The following is a 22,668-nucleotide window of genomic DNA, read 5'->3' as shown; positions in this document are numbered from 1 at the left end:
AAGGATGCTCCAGACCCTGAAACGAGTTCAACGTGTTTATTGAACTATTAACACAATTCTCAAACTATTAACACAGTTCGACTCTCTGCTAATCTAACTGTAGTAACTCAGTCTAACTGTACCAGCTTGCTCGAAGCCACATGCTGGAGTGTGATGCTGCTGATCAACCCTGTCTAACTCTCTAGATGTCTGTCTGTGGAAAGAGGCAGCGTGTGAGTGCCTCATCCCTTTTATAGTGTTTATCTCATGCCCCCTTGTGGTGATGCCACCTCTGAGTGTCCTGACTGCCCATTGGTTGTGTCCTATTCTGAGTGTTCATTGGTTGCATATTTGCATATCATGACAAAACCCAGACACGATGTATGGGAGATTGTGACCCACCTTAAATGGGCAGATTTATTTCACTTGGTTTAACCGCAGCTACCCAACAAAATTATTGAAACAACATGGGCCGAATATCACCAGATTATTCAATCGTTAAGGCATCTGATCTAAAATAATCTTGTGCTCACATCCTGTGCATATTTTGGCAGGATATTCATGCACCTCGTCCTTCCCCATCCCCAGTCCACACATCAGATATACTTATAAAGCCCACTCAGATCAGTTTTTAAGCTCTTAGGCCCCTGAAATTCCTGAGTTGGGCAAATGACACTGATCCAATTTCTGTTTTGGGGGGTTGGGAGTCTGGAATACTGGCCATAACCTGGGTCAGCTGAGATTCTGGCCTGTTTCGATTGTCCCTTTTAAATTCTGCGATCTTCTGCATTCCTCCCTCAGTCAAGAGGGCATGTGTCGGGAGCTTCCAAGATCTTACTGGGGCATTCTTCCCTTCATCCCTGAACTATGACTCGCATTGATTGAGGCCTGCTGTGAATTCATTTGAGACCCTCTGAAGACCCAAGACCTATTCTGGAATGAGGGTATCAATTATGGAAGGGATACGTTATGATTATTTCATCCATCCAAGGGTCGTGAATATCACTTGCAAGGGCAGCATTTATTGCTCATTCCCGATTGCCATTGACAAGGCGGTGGGAGCTGAGCTCCAGGATTGCTGTAGTCCTTGTGGTGTAGGCACACCCACTATGCTGTTAGGTAGGTAGTTCCAGGATTTGTAACCAGCAACAATGTATTTTCAATCCAGGATGGAAGAGACATTGAGGAACTGCAGATGGTAATGTTCGCGTATCCTTGTCTTCAGGTGGTAAAGGTTACAATCTGGAAGGTGTTGCCCCCAAGCAGCAGGGACTCGGGTTGAATTCTAGCCTTGGGTGACTGTCTGTATGGAGTTTGCACATCTTCCCCGAGTCCCTGTGGGTTTTCTCCAAGTTTCCTCCCACAGTCCAAAGATGTGAATGTTACATGGAATGACTGCTCAAATTGCCCTTAGTGTCCAAAGATGTGCAGGTTAGGCAGGGGAGTGAGCCTAGGTAGGGTGCTTTTTCAGCGGGTTGATGCAGACTCGATGGCTGAATGGCCTCATTCTGTACTGTGAGGATTTTATGTTCTATGTCTTAACCCTTGGTAAGTTGCTGCAACGCATTTTGTAGATGGTTTACGCCACAGTCATGGTGCTTCTGCATTGGAGGGAGTGAACGTTTAAATTGGTGAATGGGGTGCCAAACGAGCACACTGCTTTGTACTGGATGATATCCAGGCAAGTGGAATGTATTCCACCACACTTCCGACTTGTGATTTGTAGTTGGTGGAAAGGCTATGGGAGTCAGGAGGTTCGGAACTCACCAGAGCCTCTTACCTGCTCTTGTAGCCACAGTATTAGCATGGCTGGTTCAGTAGATTTGTTTTTTCAATGGTGAGCCTCCCAGCTCCCTCATATGTTGATAGTGGGACTTTCAAATATGGTAATGTGATTAATTGTCAAGGAGAGATGGTTAGATTCCCCATTGTTGGAGATGGTCATTACCTGATACTTGTATGGCTCAAATTATTTGCCAAACCTGAACATTGCCTATGTCTTGCTGAACAGACTGTTTCAATACCTGAATAATTGCAAATTTACACATTCCAATCATCAATGATCTTATGATGGAGGGAAGGTCATTGAAGCAGCTGACAATGGTTAGGCCTAGGACACTACCCTGTGGAACTCCTGCAGGTGATTGGGCTCCAACAATCACCACCATCTTCCTTTGTGCTCGGTGTGACTCCAACCAGTGGAGGATTTTCCCCTGATTCCCATTGACTTCAGTTTTACTAAGATCGCCTGATGTCTCATGTGGCCAAACGCTGCCTTGAGATCAAGGGCAGTCACTCTCAAATCAACTCTGGATTTCAGATATTTTGTCCATTCAGTAAGAAAGCATTCAACTTAAAAGAAGCCAACATTTAAAAGCCATAAAGAAGGTGCTGCAAACAGGCCATTTGTGAGGGACAATTTTCAGAAATTGGCTGAACTATGCCTCCCACTATTTCATTAAACTTTGAAAATCTGACGTAGACACTGAAGAGTGATTTTTCAAGATGCTCGTCAAGAATCAGTGGGTATGTGTCCATCCATATAAATGACTTGTCTTGAAAATTAAGCTCTTGTGGCCAAACCATAGAACTGCAAATAATGTCTACAGGCTACCGGGCTTACTGCGGCAACTGCATCTGAATATGCCGCCACATTCTTTGGAAATGTTACTCCCAAAGGACAATTTGATCAGTTATATGATAACCAGAATCTTCCCTATTGAAACACCTATGTATGTTAATGGACTATTCATGAATCAGGATATGAGGTTGTTACACTATGTGAGGAGGCACAGATTTGGGGAGGGGCTTGTGGTAATCATTGTCACCATGTGATGTTTCTAGGAGTTTTAAGAAACGCATGTTTAGCACTAAGGAGGAGGGAGTAGCAGGCAGCAGTAAAGGCAGTAAGTAGCAGACAGTAGACAGGGAAAGCAGACAACAGTAAAGACAGTAGCAGACAGTAGACGAGGGAAGCAGACATCAGTAAAGGCAGTAGCAGACAGTAGACGAGGGAAGCAGACAGCAGTAAAGGCAGTAGCAGACAGTAGATGGTGGAAGCAGACAGCAGTAAAGGCAGTAGCAGACAATAGGCGGGGAAGCAGACAGTAGCAAAGGCAGTAGCAGACAGTAGACGGGGGAAGCAGACAGCAGTAAAGGCAGTAGCAGACAGTAGATGCAAAGTTTCTCAGGAAATAAGTTGAATAAGGAGATTGGATGAACTAAAACAGGACAACAAAGCTAAATGAACAATGATAACAGAACTCTTCAGAAGCATCAATTTCCTTCAAGGCTAGCCTGAGTGAGGCTCAGAAGCTATGGGAACAACGTTTGTGAGTATGGTATTGATTTGATTTCAAAGGGAGTACTGATGTGTGTAATTTTATCAATGTTACAATAAGCTAGTTAAAATAGCTGTGAGCCTTGACCATTTTCTCTATCTGGAACGTTAGAGTTAGGAGTATAATAGGGGAGGTACAGGTTCACCTATCTACTGATAAAATTAGATCTGAAGCCATGTGGACCTGGCAGAATCCAAACTGAGCATTGTTGAGCATATAGTTGTTGAATAAGTGTCGCTTTACAGCACTGTCATTGACACATTACTTTGCTGATAATCGAGAGGAGATTGATGAGGCAGTAATTGGCTGGATTGGATTGAGTGTACAGGGCATTTAGTGTACAGGGCACACCAGACAATTTTCCACTTTGTTGGGAAGATGCCAGTGCTTATAGCTGTACGAGAACAGTTTGGGAAAGAGGCATGGTTTGTTCTGGAACACAAGTCTTTTGTACTGCAGCCAGGATGTTGTTGGACCCATTGCATTTGCTGAGTACAGTATGCTCAGCCATTTCTTGATATCATGTAGAGTGAATAAAATTGGTTGAAGTCTGGGATGCTGGAGCCCTCAGGAAAAGGCCGAGATGATCATCCACTCGACACTTCTGCTTGAAGGTGGTTATAATGCTTCAGCCTTATCTTTTGTACTGAGAAGCTGAATTCTGTCATCATTGAGAACTGAAATGAAAAATGAAAAAATGAAAATCACTTATTGTCACAAGTAGGCTTCAAATTAAGTTACTGTGAAAAGCCCCTAGTCGCCACATTCCAGCGCCTGTTTGGGGAGGCTGGTACGGGAATTGAACTGTGCTGCTGGCCTGCCTTGATCTGCTTTAAAAGCCAGCGATTTAGCCCTGTGCTAAACCAGCCCAACTGGGATGTTCATTGGGTCCTTATCCCATTAATTGTTTAAATTGTTCAACGCCATTCACAGCTGGACATGGCTTTGGGCGGGAATTCTCCAGCCGCTGGAATTCACCGGCAGTACATCCCTGGCCAAGGGTTTCCTGGTGGCATGGGTGGTTTCAATGGGAAATCCCATTGACAACGAGCGGGAGTAAAGAATCCCTCCGCCAGTTAACAGTGCGCCACCGAGAAAGACTTGGCTGGGGGACCGGAGAATCCCGCCCTTTATTTGATTTGTTCGTCTTGCGACCACGTTAAGCCTGCACTTTGCATTCTGTTTCTGCTGTTTCACATTCCTGTGGTCCTGTGTTGCTGCTTCACCAGGTTTACATCTCATTTTAGTACACCTGGTGCTGCTCCTGGCCTGTTTTTCGGTACCCTTCATTGAGCCAAGGTTGGTCCTCAGACTTGATAGTAATGTTAGAGTGAGGGATATGCCAAACCATGTGGTTACGGAATGAGGTTGAGTACAATCCTGCTGCTCCATAATTCCCAATTTTGAGCTGCGAGATCTGTTCCAGGTCTATTCCATTTATCACGGCGGTTGTGCCAAACTACATGACGGAGGGTATCCTCCGTGGGAAGACAGGACTTCATCTCCACAAGGATTGTGCAGTAGTTACTTCTACCAATACTGTCATGAACAGAACAAACTATTGCAGGTAAATTGATGAAAAGGAGTTCAGTAGTTTTTTCACCACCAATGGAGGCCTAGTCTGGCGGGCTGTACTTCAGGACACATCAGTAAGTAGTGGTGCATTTGAGTGACTCTTAGCAATGGACATTGAAGTCCCTCACCTAGAGTACAGTCTGTGCCCTTGCTGGCCTTAATGTTACTTCTAAGTGGTGTTCAATATAGAGGAACATTTATTCATGAGTTGAGGTGGGAGTGGAGGGGAGTGACATTTGGTGTAATCAGCAGGAAATTTCCTTGCACATGTTTACCTGATGCTATAAGATGTCATGGGGTCTGGAGTAAATGTTGAGGACTTCCAGGACTATTCCCTCCTGACTGTAGACCACAGATCGGTCAGTCCCACTGGTGAGACAGGATCTCCTTGGCGATGGTAATGGAGGGGTCTATGACCATTGTCTGAAGGGTCTGATTCTGTAAGAATGGAATGGAGGAGTCTATGACCATTGTCTGAAGGGTCTGATTCTGTAAGTATGGCAATGTCGGACTGTTGCTTGTCTGTGAAAACCTGACCTGGGATAAGTGGTGGTGAGATATTTATCTGTGGGACATATCTCCCAATGTATTGAAGCATACTGGGGTGAACTCGCAGAACATAGCATCACTTGGTAGTACAGAGCTTGGGTGCTGCTGAAAAAAGGGACATGCTTTTCATCTTACATTCATCAGGACAGATGCAAAAGTATGGGGGACAACAGTTCCTTGGCTCATTCGCCATGGCAACATCTCGACAAATCAGAGTCAACTTGCCAACCAATCAGTACTCCTTTCTCATGCAATATAAATTGTTGCTCCCTTTGAAATTTGGCATTCTTGGGCGTCATTCTCCGCCGGCGGGAGTCTCTGTTCTGCCGGCGCTCGGGGGTTTCCCGACGGCGTGGGGGTGCCCCACAATGGGAAACCCCATCGACCGGCCGGTGTTACCGAGACTCCCGCCGGCCGGTCGGCGCAGAAATGTGGCGGGGCGGGTAGGAGAATTTCGCCCCTTGTGTCTGTGCTGATGAGTGTAAAACAAAAGGCTTCGAAAGCATGTCTTTTTTACAGCAACAGTAGCATACTTAAACTACGCGCATTGGAGTGAGCTAAGAACCTACAACTACAAGGGTACTTCCGATATGTTTTGTTAGCTATTCCATTTGTTCAGCTGTGATTTTCATTCAGTAATGTTAACGTGAGACTTCAGAGAAGATTTTAATATATTCTCCCTGTGCCTTGCTGACTGGAATGTATTGGGAAGAGAAAGCAATAAGTTTCTGACTGAAAAAGTACCCTTGAAAATGCATTTGAGGTTTATCACTTCAATTTAGACACACACACTCTGAATATTATATTAGAGAAGACAGCATGATTCTGTATATAGTGAATGAATGGTGCTACAAGCCTGTAGGTTTTGAGATAAGGAGTGGCCTGAAAGAGATAAAGGCCCAGATTTTCCCACCCTAAATAGTGGCTGAAAGAAGGTGAGACAGCCAAAATACTGGTGTCCGTGGTCTATGTTCCAGTCTGTTGCTTCCCTATTTGGATCTGTTGACTTTTCTGAGGAGAGTAGAGGACAAGCGTGTCAAGATCATAATGGGAGCTCATTTAGAGCTTGCATTCTGACTTCCTAAGATTGCCATGGGCTACTGTTAGGAGCTCTCTGAAGTTGTAGCCTGGTGGGCACTGAGGTGGCAGTGCTGAAACAGTTCTATTTGATGAAAAAAAAGTGAAAGTTTGGAAAAAATGTACTGAGTAGCATGAAATTTTAGTAACCAACCCTTTCCTATCCCATCCCAGGTCCGAGCTCTCCATTTGTCATGGTTACTGAGATATTGAGAATCCTTAAATTGTTTTAACACCACATATAGATGCAACCACGGTAATGGTTGCCAATTCGGGCCATGATTTGGCTTACTTCCCTGGTTTGCTGGCTCAATTCGCATCCTCTCACTGTCAGCTCCTATTGATTGGGTGGCTGACCCCTCCAAAGTTCCTGAAGACTTTAACCCGTTGAAATTTAACGACACCAGATTAAAATCCAACAGGTTTGTTTTGAATCACTAGCTTTCAGAGCACTGCTCATTCCTCATTCACCTGAGGAAGGAACAATTCTCCGAAAGCTAGTGATTCAAAACAAACCTGTTGGACTTTAACCTTGTGTTGTAAGACTTCTTACTGTACTCACCCCAGTCCAACACCGGCATTCTAGAAATTTAAGGCAGGCAGGCCGTGTTGGTGGGCTCGCGGCCCGGAATCGAACCTGCCACCCAATCCCCACTTCCAACAGGAGAATCTGTCCCTCGGAGTTCTGCCGTTTTGCAGTCCTAGAAAAGAATATGTTGGGGAGTGGCTTTTGGAGAAATCAGCCTTGACTTCAACACAACAAGGTGTGGTGATATGCCGCTGCACAATTTTGTATACAGTTATCTATTAATATATATATAGTTAACGATTCGGCCTCTAACCAGCAGGTGGTGATAGAGATCTACCATGTCACTCGAGATATCCGACAGTTGGTAGTAAGTCGTACTAGAGGACAGTTGCACTAGAAGTAGCTCCAGGAGAATTCAATGAATTCATTTACTCATTACCGTTTGTATCGTAGTTTGTTAGTTATCTTTCCGCGTGTTCATTTTGCTAATTGAAGACCTGTTTTGCGTTGATCTGACTTGGACTACGGACAGGATGAGTCCGAATATGCAGAATGAAGAAGTCTTACTGACCATTTGCAGCAATACTGATGGTGATACTGATACCACCGAAGACAGATGGACAATTCCAGTGATGCTGAATGACACATTGATCAAATGCAAGTTTGACACGGAAGCGAGGGCCGACTTTCTCAGCTTGTCCGATTTGCACGAGCTGCGGTTTAACCGAAGTCGTCAATCAAGCGAGACTACTGAAAGACTACAATGGGAATGAGATTGCGACACTGGGAGCATGTATGCTTGAAGCATGGGTATACAACAGAAGTCACATCATATCATTTTCCATTGTGGACATGGAACGCGAGTCCATCATAGGAGCAGGCACATGTGAAGCCCTGAACCTAGTTGAGCAGCTGTACATTCCAGACAGCGCTGCGACAGAGGATCATTGCGACTGGCAACGAGATATAATGAATGGCGCAGTTATCTGATGAGATAAAAGCAAAAGTTAAAGTCGAGGAAAGTAAACCAGATGAAGAGATGGAGGAGCCAAAGGGAATTCCAGAATTCTGGTGAACAGTCTTCTAAAATGTGGATTTGCTTAGTGACATGATATAGGAACACGATGAGCCTATACTAAAGATGTAAACATAAAATTTTCACATCCAGGACAGCCAATGAGCATACTCTGGAGTTTGAGTTTGAGTCAAATGAGTATTTCATAAATGAGGTAGTGACACAAACATACCAGGTAGGGTCGCAGCCTGACAAGTTAGATTTTTTCTTCTTTGATGAACCAAAAATCATGGGATGCGCAGGGTGCCACATCGACTGGAAGAAAGAAAAAATGTCACATTGAAAACCATTAAAACGATGCAAAAGCATAAGAGTCGTAACTGGTAGAACAGTTACAAAAACTGTACCAAATGACTCATTCTTCAATTTCTTCAGTCCTCCTGAAGTTCCAGAGCATGGAGAGTTGGATGAAGGTTCTGCAGCAAGTCTCACTGCAGGCTTTGAAATTGGCCATCTTGCATGAACACATAATTCCACGAGCAATGTCATACTTTGCAGGAGAAGCTATAGCAGATGATGCTGATTACGATGATGATAATTATGATGACCATGATCACAATGATGAAAGTGAAGAATCAGACAATGAACCAGAAGAGGAAGACCATGAAAGTCTATTCAGTTTATTGGGTGGTAGTGATGAGTTGATCACAAGTAGCACCCAATCTGTGCAGGACAACGATAAGTGTGAAAGCTCTAAGCTGGCGTGTGCACAGGCTGAAAATGAGGTTGCAGCAGCAGATCAATCTGATGAGAGCAAATCAACTGTGAACAGCCAACTGATCACTGAAGACATAATTCCCATTTTGGAGAAATTGGCTCCATAGAGGTACGATGAATCATCCTACGCCCACGGAATTGTTCCCATAGTGGATTCCCCAATACTCGAGGCCAGTCCACCAAAAGACTTGTAGGAAGAACAGATGCGTCCATTTTCGTCCAGTTCCGTAATGAAAGATGAAGCATGTGTCATGATATCAGATGAGGATGAGCCACCAATCAGTTCTCCAACGAAAGACAAAGCATATACCGTCATATCAGATGAGGATGAGCCACTAATTGAGGCTAAATCACAAAGTGAATAAACAACGCCTAATTTTGAGGACATTGATCCAGCTAAGATACCGGAATGTGAGGGTTTGCAGATGATTCCTGAAGCAGACTTGCCTGCAACTGCAAAAGCATCCAAAAGTATGCCGACAGTGGATGCCTCACCAGTTGATGGGCATGCAGCACAGCGTTCGAGTGCAAGCACCATGGATCTACCAAAACTCCTCAACCCAGCAAAGGCTCCAGAGTCAGCCATTGTGGCAGAAGAGCCGGAATCAGCTTTCACAGCAGAAGATCCAGAGACAGCTATTGCAGCAAGGGATTCCGAAACAGCTAATCCCTTGGCCGAGTCCAGTAGCAAGAAGGATGCCACTAAAGCTAAGAAGAAAAGGAGAAGGAAAGAGCTGATAATAAAAGAGAAAAGGAAGGGTAAGACAGGCCAGGACACAATTGGTCGACTGGGTAGCAGCCGTGACAGTGAAGACACAAGCTTCGGCAAGAAGGCCAATATACAAGAAAACACACCGAGACGGAGCAAGAAGTATTGCTTCAAAAGGCTGAAAGAGATGGTGATCCAAAGACCAGCCAGAAAACCGATCTTCCAAAAGACGAGGCGAAATCAAGCATCTGGTCAAGGTTCAGGAGACCAACAAGACAATGTTGTTTTGAACATGTAATACATTGTGCACAAGGGACATGTTTAAAATCATCATGCATATCATGTTTTGTAAAGCACAGTTACATTTGTAAATGTTAACACTTCCAAAGGAAGGGGGATGTGGTGGTATGCCTGTGCATAGTTTTGCATATAGTTATCTATTAATGTATATAGTTACTGAATCAACCTCCAACCAGCAGGTGATGATAGAGATCTACCATATGACTCATGATATCCGGTAGTTGGTAGTAAGTTGTACTGGAGGATGGTCGCACTAGAAGGAGCTCCAGGAGAATTCACTGAATTCATTTACTTGTTCCTGTTTGTATCGTAGTTCGTTAGTTATTTTTCCACGTGTTCATTCTGTTAATAAAGTACCTTACTAGTCAAGGAACTAGATGTTCTGTGTGCATCTGTACTATGGCCACAACACAGAACATAACACGAGGTAATGTGGAACTTGCAGGATTGTGCACTTGGAGCTTAAGAAGAACAAGAGAGGAAAGGTCAGTGAATCAATGACCATAGAAATGTCAGTAAAGCAAAGAGAAGAGGGGGGGAAAGATTTTTTGACTGGGAAAGAGAGGCTGGAATTAGTCACAGAGAGGCTACCGCTTCAGCATAGCAGTCACATTTGGATCTCAATCCCAGCAGTTTGTGCAGGGTTTTTTATTCTAGGCATACCAGATCGTTTATGTTACTGTCTGCCTGTCTACACTTCCCTTCTCTCATTATTGTGAACAAGTATTTTGGATAATCTTCTGTTATATACTTTCTAGAATAGTCTTTGCTGAGTTTGAGGTAGGATGGTAAAGCCGATCATCCCCTTCCCCCGAACCTCTCCCCCACCTCTTTTTGGAGGAAAGGAGGGTGCAATTAGGCCAGATTTCAGCTTCTACTTTTATGTGTAGCTTCTGCTAATTCAAGCATAGCATTACCCATGACTGTAATTTGTGTGTCTACAATTTTACAACCGAACATGCAATAATGTATGAAAAATATGAGGAATTAATCACACAGAAAACTTTCTCTCTGAAATTACAGACAACGACTGCAAATCAGATGGGTGGTCTGAAATGTGTTTTATTTTTACCCATTTAAAAGGATTTGAACCTCTGCTTCGCCAAGCTTGTAGTGGTTAGAAAGGGAAGAATGCATTTTCATGTATTTATGTCTGCTTCTTCACTCGCTAATGTTCTCTGAATCTCTCTTCTCTTGGAGGAACTAACTGTCACTTGGTGAAAATTCCAAGTGGCCAGTGGTGAATCTTGAGCCCGGACAGTGATTTTGATCAGATGACTTGGTCAGTGGGAATATCAGAGCCTACCTTGATCTTGACCTCACCACCTGATGCCTGGCTATTATTGCAGTCAGGTGTGGAGAACCCTTGCCAAGTTTTCCTCTCTCTAACCCAGGCTCGCATAAGCCGACTGTAATGTCCCTACTGTCTCCCAAACCAAATACAGCTTTGGGAGCAAATGCAGCCTGTACCCAGCGAACTACTAGCTGAATAGTAGGGTGTTAGCATTTAATGTGAAAGTGTAGATCTGCTTCCCTACACACTGTCTATACATGGTCACTTACAAAACAGAAATCGACACAGAACCACAGTCATACGTGTGGATAGATGCAGACAAAACACACACACGAAGAACAAAGATCAAAGAAAAGTACAGCACAGGAACAGGCCCTTCGGCCCTCCAAGCCTGTTCCGACCATGCTGCCCGTCTAAACTAAAATCTTCTACACTTCCTGGGGCCATATCCCTCTATTCCCATCCTATTCATGTATTTGTCAAAATGGCCCTTAAATGTCACTATTGTACCTACTTCCACCACCTCCTCCAGCAGCGAGTTCCAGGCACCCACGACCCTCTGTGTAAAGAAACTTGCCTCGTACATCTCCTCTAAACCTTGCCCCTCACACCTTAAACCTATGCTCCCTAGTAATTGACCCCTCTACCTTGGGGAAAAGCCTCTGACTATCCATTCTGTCTATGCCCCTCATAATTTTGTAGACCTCTATCAGGTCGCCCCTCAACCTCCATCGTTCCAGTGAGAACAAACCGAGTTTATTCAATCGCTCCTCATAGCTAATGCCCTCCATACCAGGCAACATCCTGGTAAATCTCTTCTGCACCCTCGCTAAAGCCTCCACATCCTTCTGGTAGTGTGGCGACCAGAATTGAACACTATACTCCAAGTGTGGCCTAACTAAAGTTCTTCTACAGCTGCAACATGACTTGCCAATTCTTATACTCAATGCCCCGGCAAATGAAGGCAAGCATGCCGTATGCCTTCTTGACTACCTTCTCCACCTGTGTTGCCCCTTTCAGTGACCTGTGGACCTGTACACCTAGATCTCTCTGACTTTCAATACTCTTGAGGGTTCTACCATTCACTGTATGTTCCCTACCTGCATTAGACCTTCCAAAATGCATTACCTCACATTTGTCCGGATTAAACTCCATCTGACATCTCTCCGCCCAAGTCTCCAAACGATGTAAATCCTGCTGTATCCAATGACAGTCCTCATTGCTATCCGCAATTCCACCAACCTTTTTGTCGTCTGCAAACTTACTAATCAGACCAGTTACATTTTCCTCCAAATCATTTATATATACTACGAACAGCAAAGGTCCCAGCACTGATCCCTGTGGAACACCACTAGTCACAGCCCTCCAATTAGAAAAGCACCCTTCCATTGTTACTCTCTTCCTTCTATGACTGAGTCAGTTCTGTATCCACCTTGCCAGCTCACCCCTGATCCCGTGTGACTTCACCTTTTGTACCAGTCTACCATGAGGGACCTTGTCAAAGGCCTTACTGAAGTCCATATAGACAACATCCACTGCCCTACCTGCATCAATCATCTTTGTGACCTCTTTGAAAAACTCTATCAAGTTAGTGAGACACGACCTCCCCTTCACAAAACCATGCTGCCTCTCACTAATACGTCCATTTGCTTCCAAATGGGAGTAGATCCTGTCTCGAAGAATTCTCTCCAGTAATTTCCCTACCACTGACATAAGGCTCACCGGCCTGTAGGTCCCTGGATTATCCTTGCTACCCTTCTTAAACAAAGGAACAATATTAGCTATTCTCCAGTCCTCCGGGACATCACCTGAAGACAGTGAGGATCCAAAGATTTCTGTCAAGGCCTCAGCAATTTTCTCTCTAGCCTCCTTCAGTATTTTGGGGTAGATCCCATCCGGCCCTGGGGACTTATCTACCTTAATATTTTTCAAGACACCCAACACCTCGTCTTTTTGGATCTCAATGTGAACCAGGCTACCTACATACCCTTCTCCAGGCTCAACATCCACCAATTCCTTCTCTTTGGTGAATATTGATGCAAAGTATTCATTTAGTACCTCACCCATTTCCTCTGGCTCCACACATAGATTCCCAAACATAATTTGATTAGAGATAGTCAACACGGTTTTGTGAAGGGTAGGTCGTGCCTCACAAATCTATTGAGTTATTTGCGAAGGTGACCAAACAGGATGAGGGTAAAGCATTTGATGTGGTGTATATGGATTTCAGTAAAGCGTTTGATAAGGTTCCCCACGGTAGGCTACTGCAGAAAATACGGAGGCATGGGATTCAGGGTGATTTAGCAGTTTGGATCAGAAATTGGCTAGCTGGAAGAAGACAAAGGGTGGTGGTTGATGGGAAATGTTCAGACTGGAGTCCAGTTACTAGTGGTGTACCACAAGGATCTGTTTTGGGGCCACTGCTGTTTGTCATTTTTATAAATGACCTGGAGGAGGGCGTAGAAGGATGGGTAAGTAAATTTGCAGATGACACAAAGTCGGTGGAGTTGTGGACAGTGCGGAAGAATGTTATAAGTTACAGAGGGACATAGATAAGCTGCAGCGCTGGGCTGAGAGGTGGCAAATGGAGTTTAATGCAGAAAAGTGTGAGGTGATTCATTTTGGAAGGAATAACAGGAAGACAGAGTACTGGGCTAATGGTAAGATTCTTGGCAGTGTGGATGAGCAGTGAGATCTCGGTGTCCATGTACATAGATCCCTGAAAGTTGCCACCCAGGTTGAGAGGGTTGTTCAGAAGGCGTACGGTGTGTTAGCTTTTATTGGTAGAGGGATTGAGTTTCGGAGCCGTGAGGTCATGTTGCAGCTGTACAAAACTCTGGTGCGGCCGCATTTGAGGTATTGCGCGCAATTCTGGTCACCACATTATAGGAAGGATGTGGAAGCATTGGGAAGGGTGCAGAGGAGATTTACCAGAATGTTGTCTGGTATGGAGGGAAGATCTTATGAGGAAAGGCTGAGGGACTTGAGGCTGTTTTCATTAGAGAGAAGAAGGTTAAGAGGTGACTTAATTGAGGCATACAAGATGATCAGAGGATTGGATAGGGTGGACAGTGAGAGCCTTTTTCCTCGGATGGTGATGTCTAGCACGAGGGGACATAGCTTTAAATTGAGGGGAGATAGATATAAGACAGATGTCAGAGGTAGGTTCTTTACTCAGAGAGTAGTAAGGGCGTGGAATGCCCTGCCTGCAACAGTAGTGGACTCGCCAACACTAAGGGCATTCAAATGGCCATTGGATAGACATATGGACGATAAGGGAATAGTGTAGATGGGCTTTAGAGTGGTTTCACAGGTCGGCGCAACATCGAGGGCCAAAGGGCCTGTACTGTGCTGTAATGTTCTATGTTCCCTTGCCTATCCTTCAGTGGGCCAACCCTTTCCCTGGCTACCCTCTTGCTTTTTATGTATGTGTAAAAAGCCTTGGGATTTTCCTTAACCCTATTTGCCAATGACTTTTCGTGACCCCTTCTAGCCCTCCTGACTCCTTGCTAAAGTTCCTTCCTACTTTCCTGTTATTCCACACAGACTTTGTCTGTTCCCAGCCTTCAAGCCCTGACAAATGCCTCCTTTTTCTTTTTGACGAGGCTACAATATCTCTCGTTATCCAAGGTTCCCAAAATTTGCCATATTTATCCTTCTTCTGCACAGGAACATGCCGGTCCTGAATTCCTTTCAGCTGACATTTGAAAGCCTCCCACATGACAGATGTTGATTTACCCTCAAATATCCTCCCCCAATCTAGGTTCTTCAGTTCCCGCCTAATATTGTTATAATTAGCCTTCCCCCAAATTAGCACATTCACCCTAGGACCACTCTTATCCCTGTCCACCAGCACTTTAAAACTTACTGAATTGTGGTCACTGTTCCCAAAATGCTCCCCTACTGAAACTTCTACCACTGGGCCGGGCTCATTCTCCAATACCAGGTCCAGTACAGCCCCTTCCCTAGTTGGACTGTCTACATATTGTTTTAAGAAGCCCTCCTGGATGCTCCTTACAAACTCTGTCTCGTCAGCCCCCTAGCACTAAGTGAGTCCCAGTCAATATTGGGGAAGTTGAAGTCTCCCATCACAACGACCCTGTTATTTATACTCGTTTCCAAAATCTGTCTACCTATCTGCTCCTCTATTTCCCGCTGGCTGTTGGGAGGCCTGTCGTAAACCCCCAACATTGTGACTGCACCCTTCTTATTCCTGATCTCTACCCATCTCGCCTCGCTGCCCTCTGAGGTGTCCTCCCGTAGTACAGCTGTGATATTCTCCCTAACCAGTAGCGCAACTCCGCCTCCCCTTTTACATCCCCCTCTATCCCGCCTGAAACATCTAAATCCTGGAACATTTAGCTGCCAATCCTGTCCTTCCCTCAACCAGGTCTCTGTAATGGCAACAACATCATAGTTCCAAGTACTAATCCAAGCTCTAAGTTCATCTGCCTGACCCGTAATACTTCTTGCATTAAAACATATGCACTTCAGGCCACCAGACCCGTTGTTTTCAGCAACATCTCCCTGTCTGCTCTTCCTCAGAGCCATACTGGCCCTATTCCCTAGTTCTCCCTCAATGCTTTCACCTTCTGACCTATTGCTCCGGTACCCGCCCCCCCTGCCATACTAGTTTAAACCCTCCCGTGTGACACTAGTAAACCTCGCGGCCAGGATATTTATGCACGAACACAAACAAAACACACACTGAGATACGTGTGGCATTAACAAGTATGACACACAAATATAAACATGCAGACACACAAACACATGGCACACCGACAGCAGCAAGACAGAAATGCATGAAACAAACGCATACATATTTGCAGTGTCAGATATTTTAGCAAAATAATTTCATGTGCAGTGGTGTTATTTTTATCTTATTTTCTGTTGATGTTGCAAAGTGATCACACACAAAAGATTTTTTGAATTGGAACATTGCCAAATTGTGCTCATTCTAACTAACCTGTTGCACTTCTCCAACAGTATCTGTCTGTAGAATCAAGCTATTGGCAGTTGGGGTTGGAAGATTTAGAATGAGAATGAACTCTGATACAAAACCAGTTCAGGAGACTTCAATACGACACTCTGACCATTAGAGGACTGACGTCACAAACTAAACACTTTGTAGGATAAATATCACTTCTTCGCTGAATCAATCTATGAATGACACAGTTCAGACAACTGCGGCACGGTGGTACAGTGGTTAGCACTGCTGCCTCACAACAGGAACCCGGGTTCCATTCCAGCCTTGGGTCACTTGGTGTGGTGTTTGAACATTCTCCTTGTGTCTGTGTGGGTTTCCGTCGAGTGCTCCGGTTTCTCCCACAGTCCAGGTTAGGTGGATTGGCCATGATAAATTGCCCCTTAGTGTCCAAAAGGTTCGGTGGGGTTACGGTAATAGGATTGACTTCAGGTAGGGTGCTCTTTCAGAGGGTTGGTGTAGACTCAGTGGGCTGAATGGCTTCCTTCTGCACTGTAGGAATTCTATGATTCTATGAACTGCCTAACCGTCTCTATACTAGTAACATACAAAGTCTCCTTTCCTTCTACATTTCATCGGGACTGGGGTTGAAAGCTGCCTGTTTCTAAGTCATGGTTGAGAGAAGAGGTTTAGCGCAGTTGGCTGGGCGCCTGGAGGGGTAAGCTCCACCCGCCACATTTCTGCCTCACCACGCCGGCCGGATACTCCATTATGCCGGCCGGTCAATTTGGTTTCCCATTGTGGGGCAGCCCCACGCCGTCGGGAAACCCCCGGGCACCGGCAAAACGGAGCATCCCACCGGCGGAGAATCCCACCCAGGTTTGTGATGCAGGGCAAGGCCAACAGCAGGTGTTCAATTCCTGTACTGGCTGAGGTTATTCATGAAGGCCCTAACTTCTCAACCTCGCCACTCGCCTGAGGTGTGGTGATCCTCAGGTTAAACCACCCTCAGTCAGCTCTCCCCCTCAAAAGAAAAAGCAGCCTATGGTCATTTGGGACTACGGCAACTTTAAAACAATGGCATTGGAGACACATAGGAGTACTTGACAGTTGGCTGAGGGATGGGTGCCCAACTTGCTTCTTTTCCTAAGACTACAAAGGTTAAAACACTTTTAAAATTGTAATTTTGAGTGTACTGGGGGAAGATGAAGGATAAGGAAAGCCCACACAACATGTGTTTCCGGATGATTGACAGCACAGGGATAGATTTCCTCTGAGTCCTATGTGTAATAAAGTAGTAAGCTCGTCGGGAAAGGGCAGGTTTATGGCTTTGTTGCGCTAAGAAGGAGATCATCCCCCATGATAGTATAAACAACAGCCCTTGCCTTTTCAGAGAGTTCTGTAAATGTTTTGCCAGAACCTGTCATAGAAAAACTCGATGTTGTGTTTCAACATGTTCCTTAAGTATCATTTGTTAAGAATAGCTTTTGTAATTAAAATAAATAAGGGAATCCTGGTACCAAGACCGTAATTAATCATAAGTAAGCAGGAGCTTGTAACCAAGACTTAAGGGAAACTATGCTTAAAGTGTTTATTTTGGTTTATATGTGGACTCGGACCTTCTACCAAATAAATCTTAACAATTAGGATATTGATCTCATTCTGCTGCCTGTTGAGAATTTGACTTGTCATTGCAAGTGCTCAGGTGGTATTCGAATCCCTTTGTGCCCCATGCTCATCAACATTTATTGATTTCTTTATGGGGTCGATCTAATTTGCGATTTACCCTCTTTTTTTATACTTTCTCCACCAGAGCATGATTTCCTCCATCGTGAACAGCACATATTACGCCAATGTATCATCATCCAAGTGCCAGGAATTCGGAAGGTGGTACAAAAAATACAAAAAGATTAAAGGTAATTCCATTTGATGGAGCTGCCGTTTTCTCCTGCATTCATTAAGAACAGCATTGCACTCGGAAACATGCCGACTGCTCATTCTGTGGTTCTTAAATGTTGGCCTCATACACAAGCATTTGGCACATTTTACTGGTTTTATTTGTCAGTCACACCAACAACTTAAAATGTTCCTTCTCAACCCATGTGACCTCCTGGAGATTCCAGTTCGATATTTAAACAATAACAGATGCCGGTAAATTCTGACAAATGAGAGACGAGGGGAATGCTTGACAGACCAGGGGTGAAATTCTCAGTGCCCGTTCGCTGCCACGAGACGGCCATAAGGAGATTCCCCCCACCGCCGGCCACGTAATCAGGTTCATGCGAAGAACGGGAGTGGTCGGGTCAGGTCACCCTGATCCCTGGAAGGGAGTGTGGGGGTGATCGAACCATTGAGTGGTGTGGAGGGAGGGGGCAGTGCGCCCTCTGTGTTGGAGGGTTGGGGGTGTTCCCCATGTCTGCCAAGAACCTCAGTGTCCAGGTGGAGAGGGCCTTGAAGTACACTTTGAGATTGAGGCACCCCCGATCTCTCTGGAGCCAGGTGTGCCAGCACTACGAGGTCCTGCCACTCTCAAATGACAACACAAAACACTCCCCAAAATGTCAGAAGATCTGGATTAAAAACCTGGCTGTGTTTCTGGGGAGAAATATACTGTTTTCAGTCGGAACCTGATACTTTGTCATTTGTTAGGAAAATTGCACGTCACATATTTTCCTTCTCTGTCAATCCTATGGCTTCTCCAGAATTAGGGAAGGTAGTGGCGTGTGGAACTGTTGCTGGATGTGTAATCCAGAGACCCAGGGTAATGCCCTGGGGACCTAGGGCAGCACGGTAGCACAAGTGGATAGCACTGTGGCTTCACAGCGCCAGAGTCCCAGGTTCGATTCCCCGCTGGGTCACTGTCTGTGTGGAGTCTGCACGTTCTCCCAGTGTCTGCGTGGGTTTCCTTCTGGTGCCCTGGTTTCCTCCCACAGTCCAAAGATGTGCAGGTTAGGTGGTTTGGCCATGCTAAATTGCCCTTGGTGTCCAAAAAGATTAGGAGGGGTTATTGGGTTACGGGGCTAGGGTGAAAGTGAAGGGCTTAAGTGGGTCGGTGCAGACTCGATGGGCCGAATGGCCTCCTTCTGCACTGTATGTTCTATGTTTGAATCTCAACATGGCAGGTGGTGAAATTTGAATTCAACAAAAATCTGGAAGTAAAAGTCCAATGATGACCATGAAAGAAAGCATTGTCGATTGTCGCAAAAACCCATCTAATTCACTAATGTCCTTTCGGGAAGGAAATCTGCCGTCCTTACCCCGGTCTGGCCTACATGTGACTCCAGACCCGCAATCTGGTTGACTCTTTAGTGCCCTCATGGATGGGCAATAAATGTCCGCCCAGCCTGCGTTACCCACATCCCATGAACGAATATAAAAAATAAATAGCAAGACTTGTGGCTGGATGCTACAGATTTTAATATGCTGTTGCATATTAAACTGACTGAAAACAGCATCTTTATAAATGTAGACCTTCAGTTCTTATCATTAATCTTTTCTCTGCTTGCACATACAACCCCAATATGCCATCAAGATATTCTCATTCAGACTCAAATCATTCCCGTTGACAATCACGGATGCAGTGGAACCAATCAGATCATTTTTTTGTGGTCAATGGAACCTGTTCTGTGGTGTAACATGATTCTTTTGTATGTTTTAATGACATAATGAGCTGTAGGAGATGGAAACATACTATTGAGCATTCCCAATATACATTCCTTTCGTAGTACACAAAATGATGTGTACACTTCGTAGACCTCATAACAGTCCCACTGTTCAAGCTGGGGACCTGCCTGTCACAGCTGCTCAGGTTAGTTAAAAAGGTTGGTGAGCAGAATTTTTCTAAAGTTCTGTGGCCAACAGTCAGAATGGTGAGGCCATGGGAGTTTCCTTTAAGTGATTTACCCCAATTTTGTTGGTGCCAATTAAGACTTCAATCAGTCACAGTACTCCAATAGGAATAGTTCATTTGTCCTATTCAAATGACAAAGTTGCAACTTAACCAATATAACTGGTGAAAGGTTCAATAATTCAAGTCTAGATTGTGCAATGAAGTGGAGACATTTCCAATATTCACAAGGCTTGCTCTTCCCAGACACTAAGCACAAATGTTTGATTATATTTCCCCATCATATTTGATTTAAATTTGAGTTATCTTCTTGTTATATTGAAAGGTGCATTGTTGATCAGGGTCAATAGAAGCCCAGGAGCATTGTCAGAAAATTCCAGCTTTGCGAGTATCTGCTACATTCAAAATTGTTTACTTTTTAAAAGTCCAGTTCTGGCTGAGGTGCCAAATCCCAATATTTTGCGTTATTTGGTCGCAAAGATAAATGAGAAGTGAGCATGGATGTGCTCAGCAGACTACAAAAGAAGCCCAGCACTTGCCCGCTTCCTGACTCTATTTTGGCAGATTGGCCTACGATAGACCACAAAGTGGCTAAACCAAGTCCTGCAAAGTCATTTCTTTTCAGACAAGTGCAATGAAGGAAACTCACTCCAATAAAATTAGTCCATTTTCTTTTACCCTCAACAACTCCCATGAGTTTCCTCGGGTTTTGCAACCAAATCTCCAAGTGTTTTATCTCCAATTTCCACGGGATTCTAATGATCCTGACTTCTGGCACTGCCACCTTCCAACAGCAAAACATATACCATAGCCTCTTCAAATAACATCCTTCTGACTCATGTTAATATTGGATTGAACGGCTGTTTTTAAAAAAAATATATTTTTATTAAGGTATTTGCAAAATTTTTATAACAATAACAAAAATAATAACATTGACATGGTAAAATAAACATTTCCCCACCCGACTCAATCTACACGCACCTCAACCATCTAACACCTATCCGCCCGCCCCCAACCCTCCCCCCCCCCCCTTCAGAGTGCGGCTTCTGCCAACATTTAAATTTTCCCCGAGAAAGTCGACGAACGGCTGCAACCTCCGGGTGAACCCCAACATTGACCCCCTTAAGGTGAACTTTATTTTCTCGCGACTAAGAAACCCAGCCATGTCACTAACCCAGGTCTGCACTCGGGGGCTTCGAGTCCCTCCACATTAATAAGATCTGTCTCCGGGCTACCAGGGAGGCAAAGGCCAGGACATCGGCCTCTTTCACCCCCTGAATTCCCAGATCTTCTGACACTCCAAAGATCGCTACCTCTGGACTAGGCACCACCTGAGTTCCTAGCACCGTGGACATTGCCTTCGCAAACCCCTGCCAAAACCTTCTGAGCTTCGGGCATGCCCAGAACATGTGGACATGGTTTGCTGGGGTTCCCACGCGCCTCACACACCTATCTTCTACCCCAAAAAATTTGCTCATCCTCGCCACTGTCATGTGTGCCCGGTGGACCACCTTAAATTGTATTAGGCTAAGCCTGGCGCATGAAGAGGAGGAATTGACCCTGCTTAGGGCGTCCGCCCTTGGACCCACCTCTAACTCTCCACCTAGCTTCTCCTCCCACTTGCCCTTAAGCTCCTCCACCGGGGTTTCCTCCGCCTCCAACAGCTCCTGGTAGATATCCGACACTTTCCCCTCCCCCACCCAGCTACCGGACACTACTCTATCCTGTATCCCCCGTGGCGGCAGCAGCGGAAAGGCAGGTACCTGCTTTCTCAGCAAGTCTCGCACTTGCAAATATCTAAAACCATTCCCTGGCGGCAGTTTAAATTTATCCTCCAGCGCCTTCAAGCTGGGAAAGTTCCCGTCCATAAATAGATCCCCATCCTTCTAATTCCTGCCCTCTGCCAGCTCTGGAACCCGCCATGCAGCCTGCCCGATGCAAACCTGTGGTTGTTACAAATCGGGGTCCAGACCAACGCACCCTCCACTTTCTTATACCTCCTCGATTGCCCCCAGATCCTCAGTGCCGCCACTACTACCGGACTTGTGGAGTATTGGGCCGGTGAGAACGGCAGAGGTGCCGTTGGATTGAACGCCTGTTGACCACAATTCGATTTAGGACCAATCGCTGCCTCTCTTCACATCAGAAGCACAATGCTATTGCATGTGTTTGATTCATGTTTAGTGAATCTGTTGAATTGCCAGGAATCAAACACAATAACAATTGTGAGGAGGGAAAAAAAGCATTTTGAAGGAAAAACATCACGCGACGATGCAATATGAGGGGCAGGATTCTCCGCCGGCGTGGTTCTCTGTTTTGCCGGAGCCCGGGGGTTGCCCAATGGTGTGGGGCTGTCCCACAATGGGAAATCCCATTGACCGGCTGGCGTAACGGAGAATCCCGCTGGCGGGTCGGGGCAGAAATGTGGCGGGGCGGAGAATCCAGCCCAAGGTTTCTAATTTTCTTTTGCTGGTGTTTTTGATGACCTGATTCAAATATACCAAAATCTAACTTGGAAAACAATTGTCATTTATTGGAAAAGTGTATTTAAAGTAAGTTGTGTGAATAATTGATATCAACTTTACAGCTCCTGTGAATTCCTAATGTTACTTTGAAACATTTCCTGCCAGTTCTTGTATTAATTTTTTATTTGGTTTATATTAGCTCCTTCATAGATAGAAACATTTTTTCCCTTTTTCATTAAATATCAAAAGTGCTTTATTTATTTTTGCCTCAACTAATAAGTATTAAT

The 22,668-nt window shown here is 45.0% G+C and overlaps 1 protein-coding gene across 4 annotated transcripts in view; it reads left to right on the top strand.

The window, feature by feature from the left end:
* The window catches only part of satb2 (SATB homeobox 2), a 282,285-nt gene that overhangs the window by 78,645 nt on the left and 180,972 nt on the right, over positions 1-22,668 (top strand). For all 4 annotated transcript variants that reach the window (XM_072479035.1, XM_072479024.1, XM_072479014.1 and 1 more), the window contains exon 6: positions 17,883-17,985. In XM_072479035.1, the coding sequence (XP_072335136.1) occupies positions 17,883-17,985 (103 nt within the window). The remainder of the gene's footprint in view (positions 1-17,882; positions 17,986-22,668) is intronic.

Source organism: Scyliorhinus torazame, chromosome 2, assembly GCF_047496885.1.
Source record: "Scyliorhinus torazame isolate Kashiwa2021f chromosome 2, sScyTor2.1, whole genome shotgun sequence".
Taxonomy (NCBI): Eukaryota; Metazoa; Chordata; class Chondrichthyes; order Carcharhiniformes; family Scyliorhinidae; genus Scyliorhinus; species Scyliorhinus torazame.
This window is presented reverse-complemented; position numbering and strand designations above follow the sequence as displayed.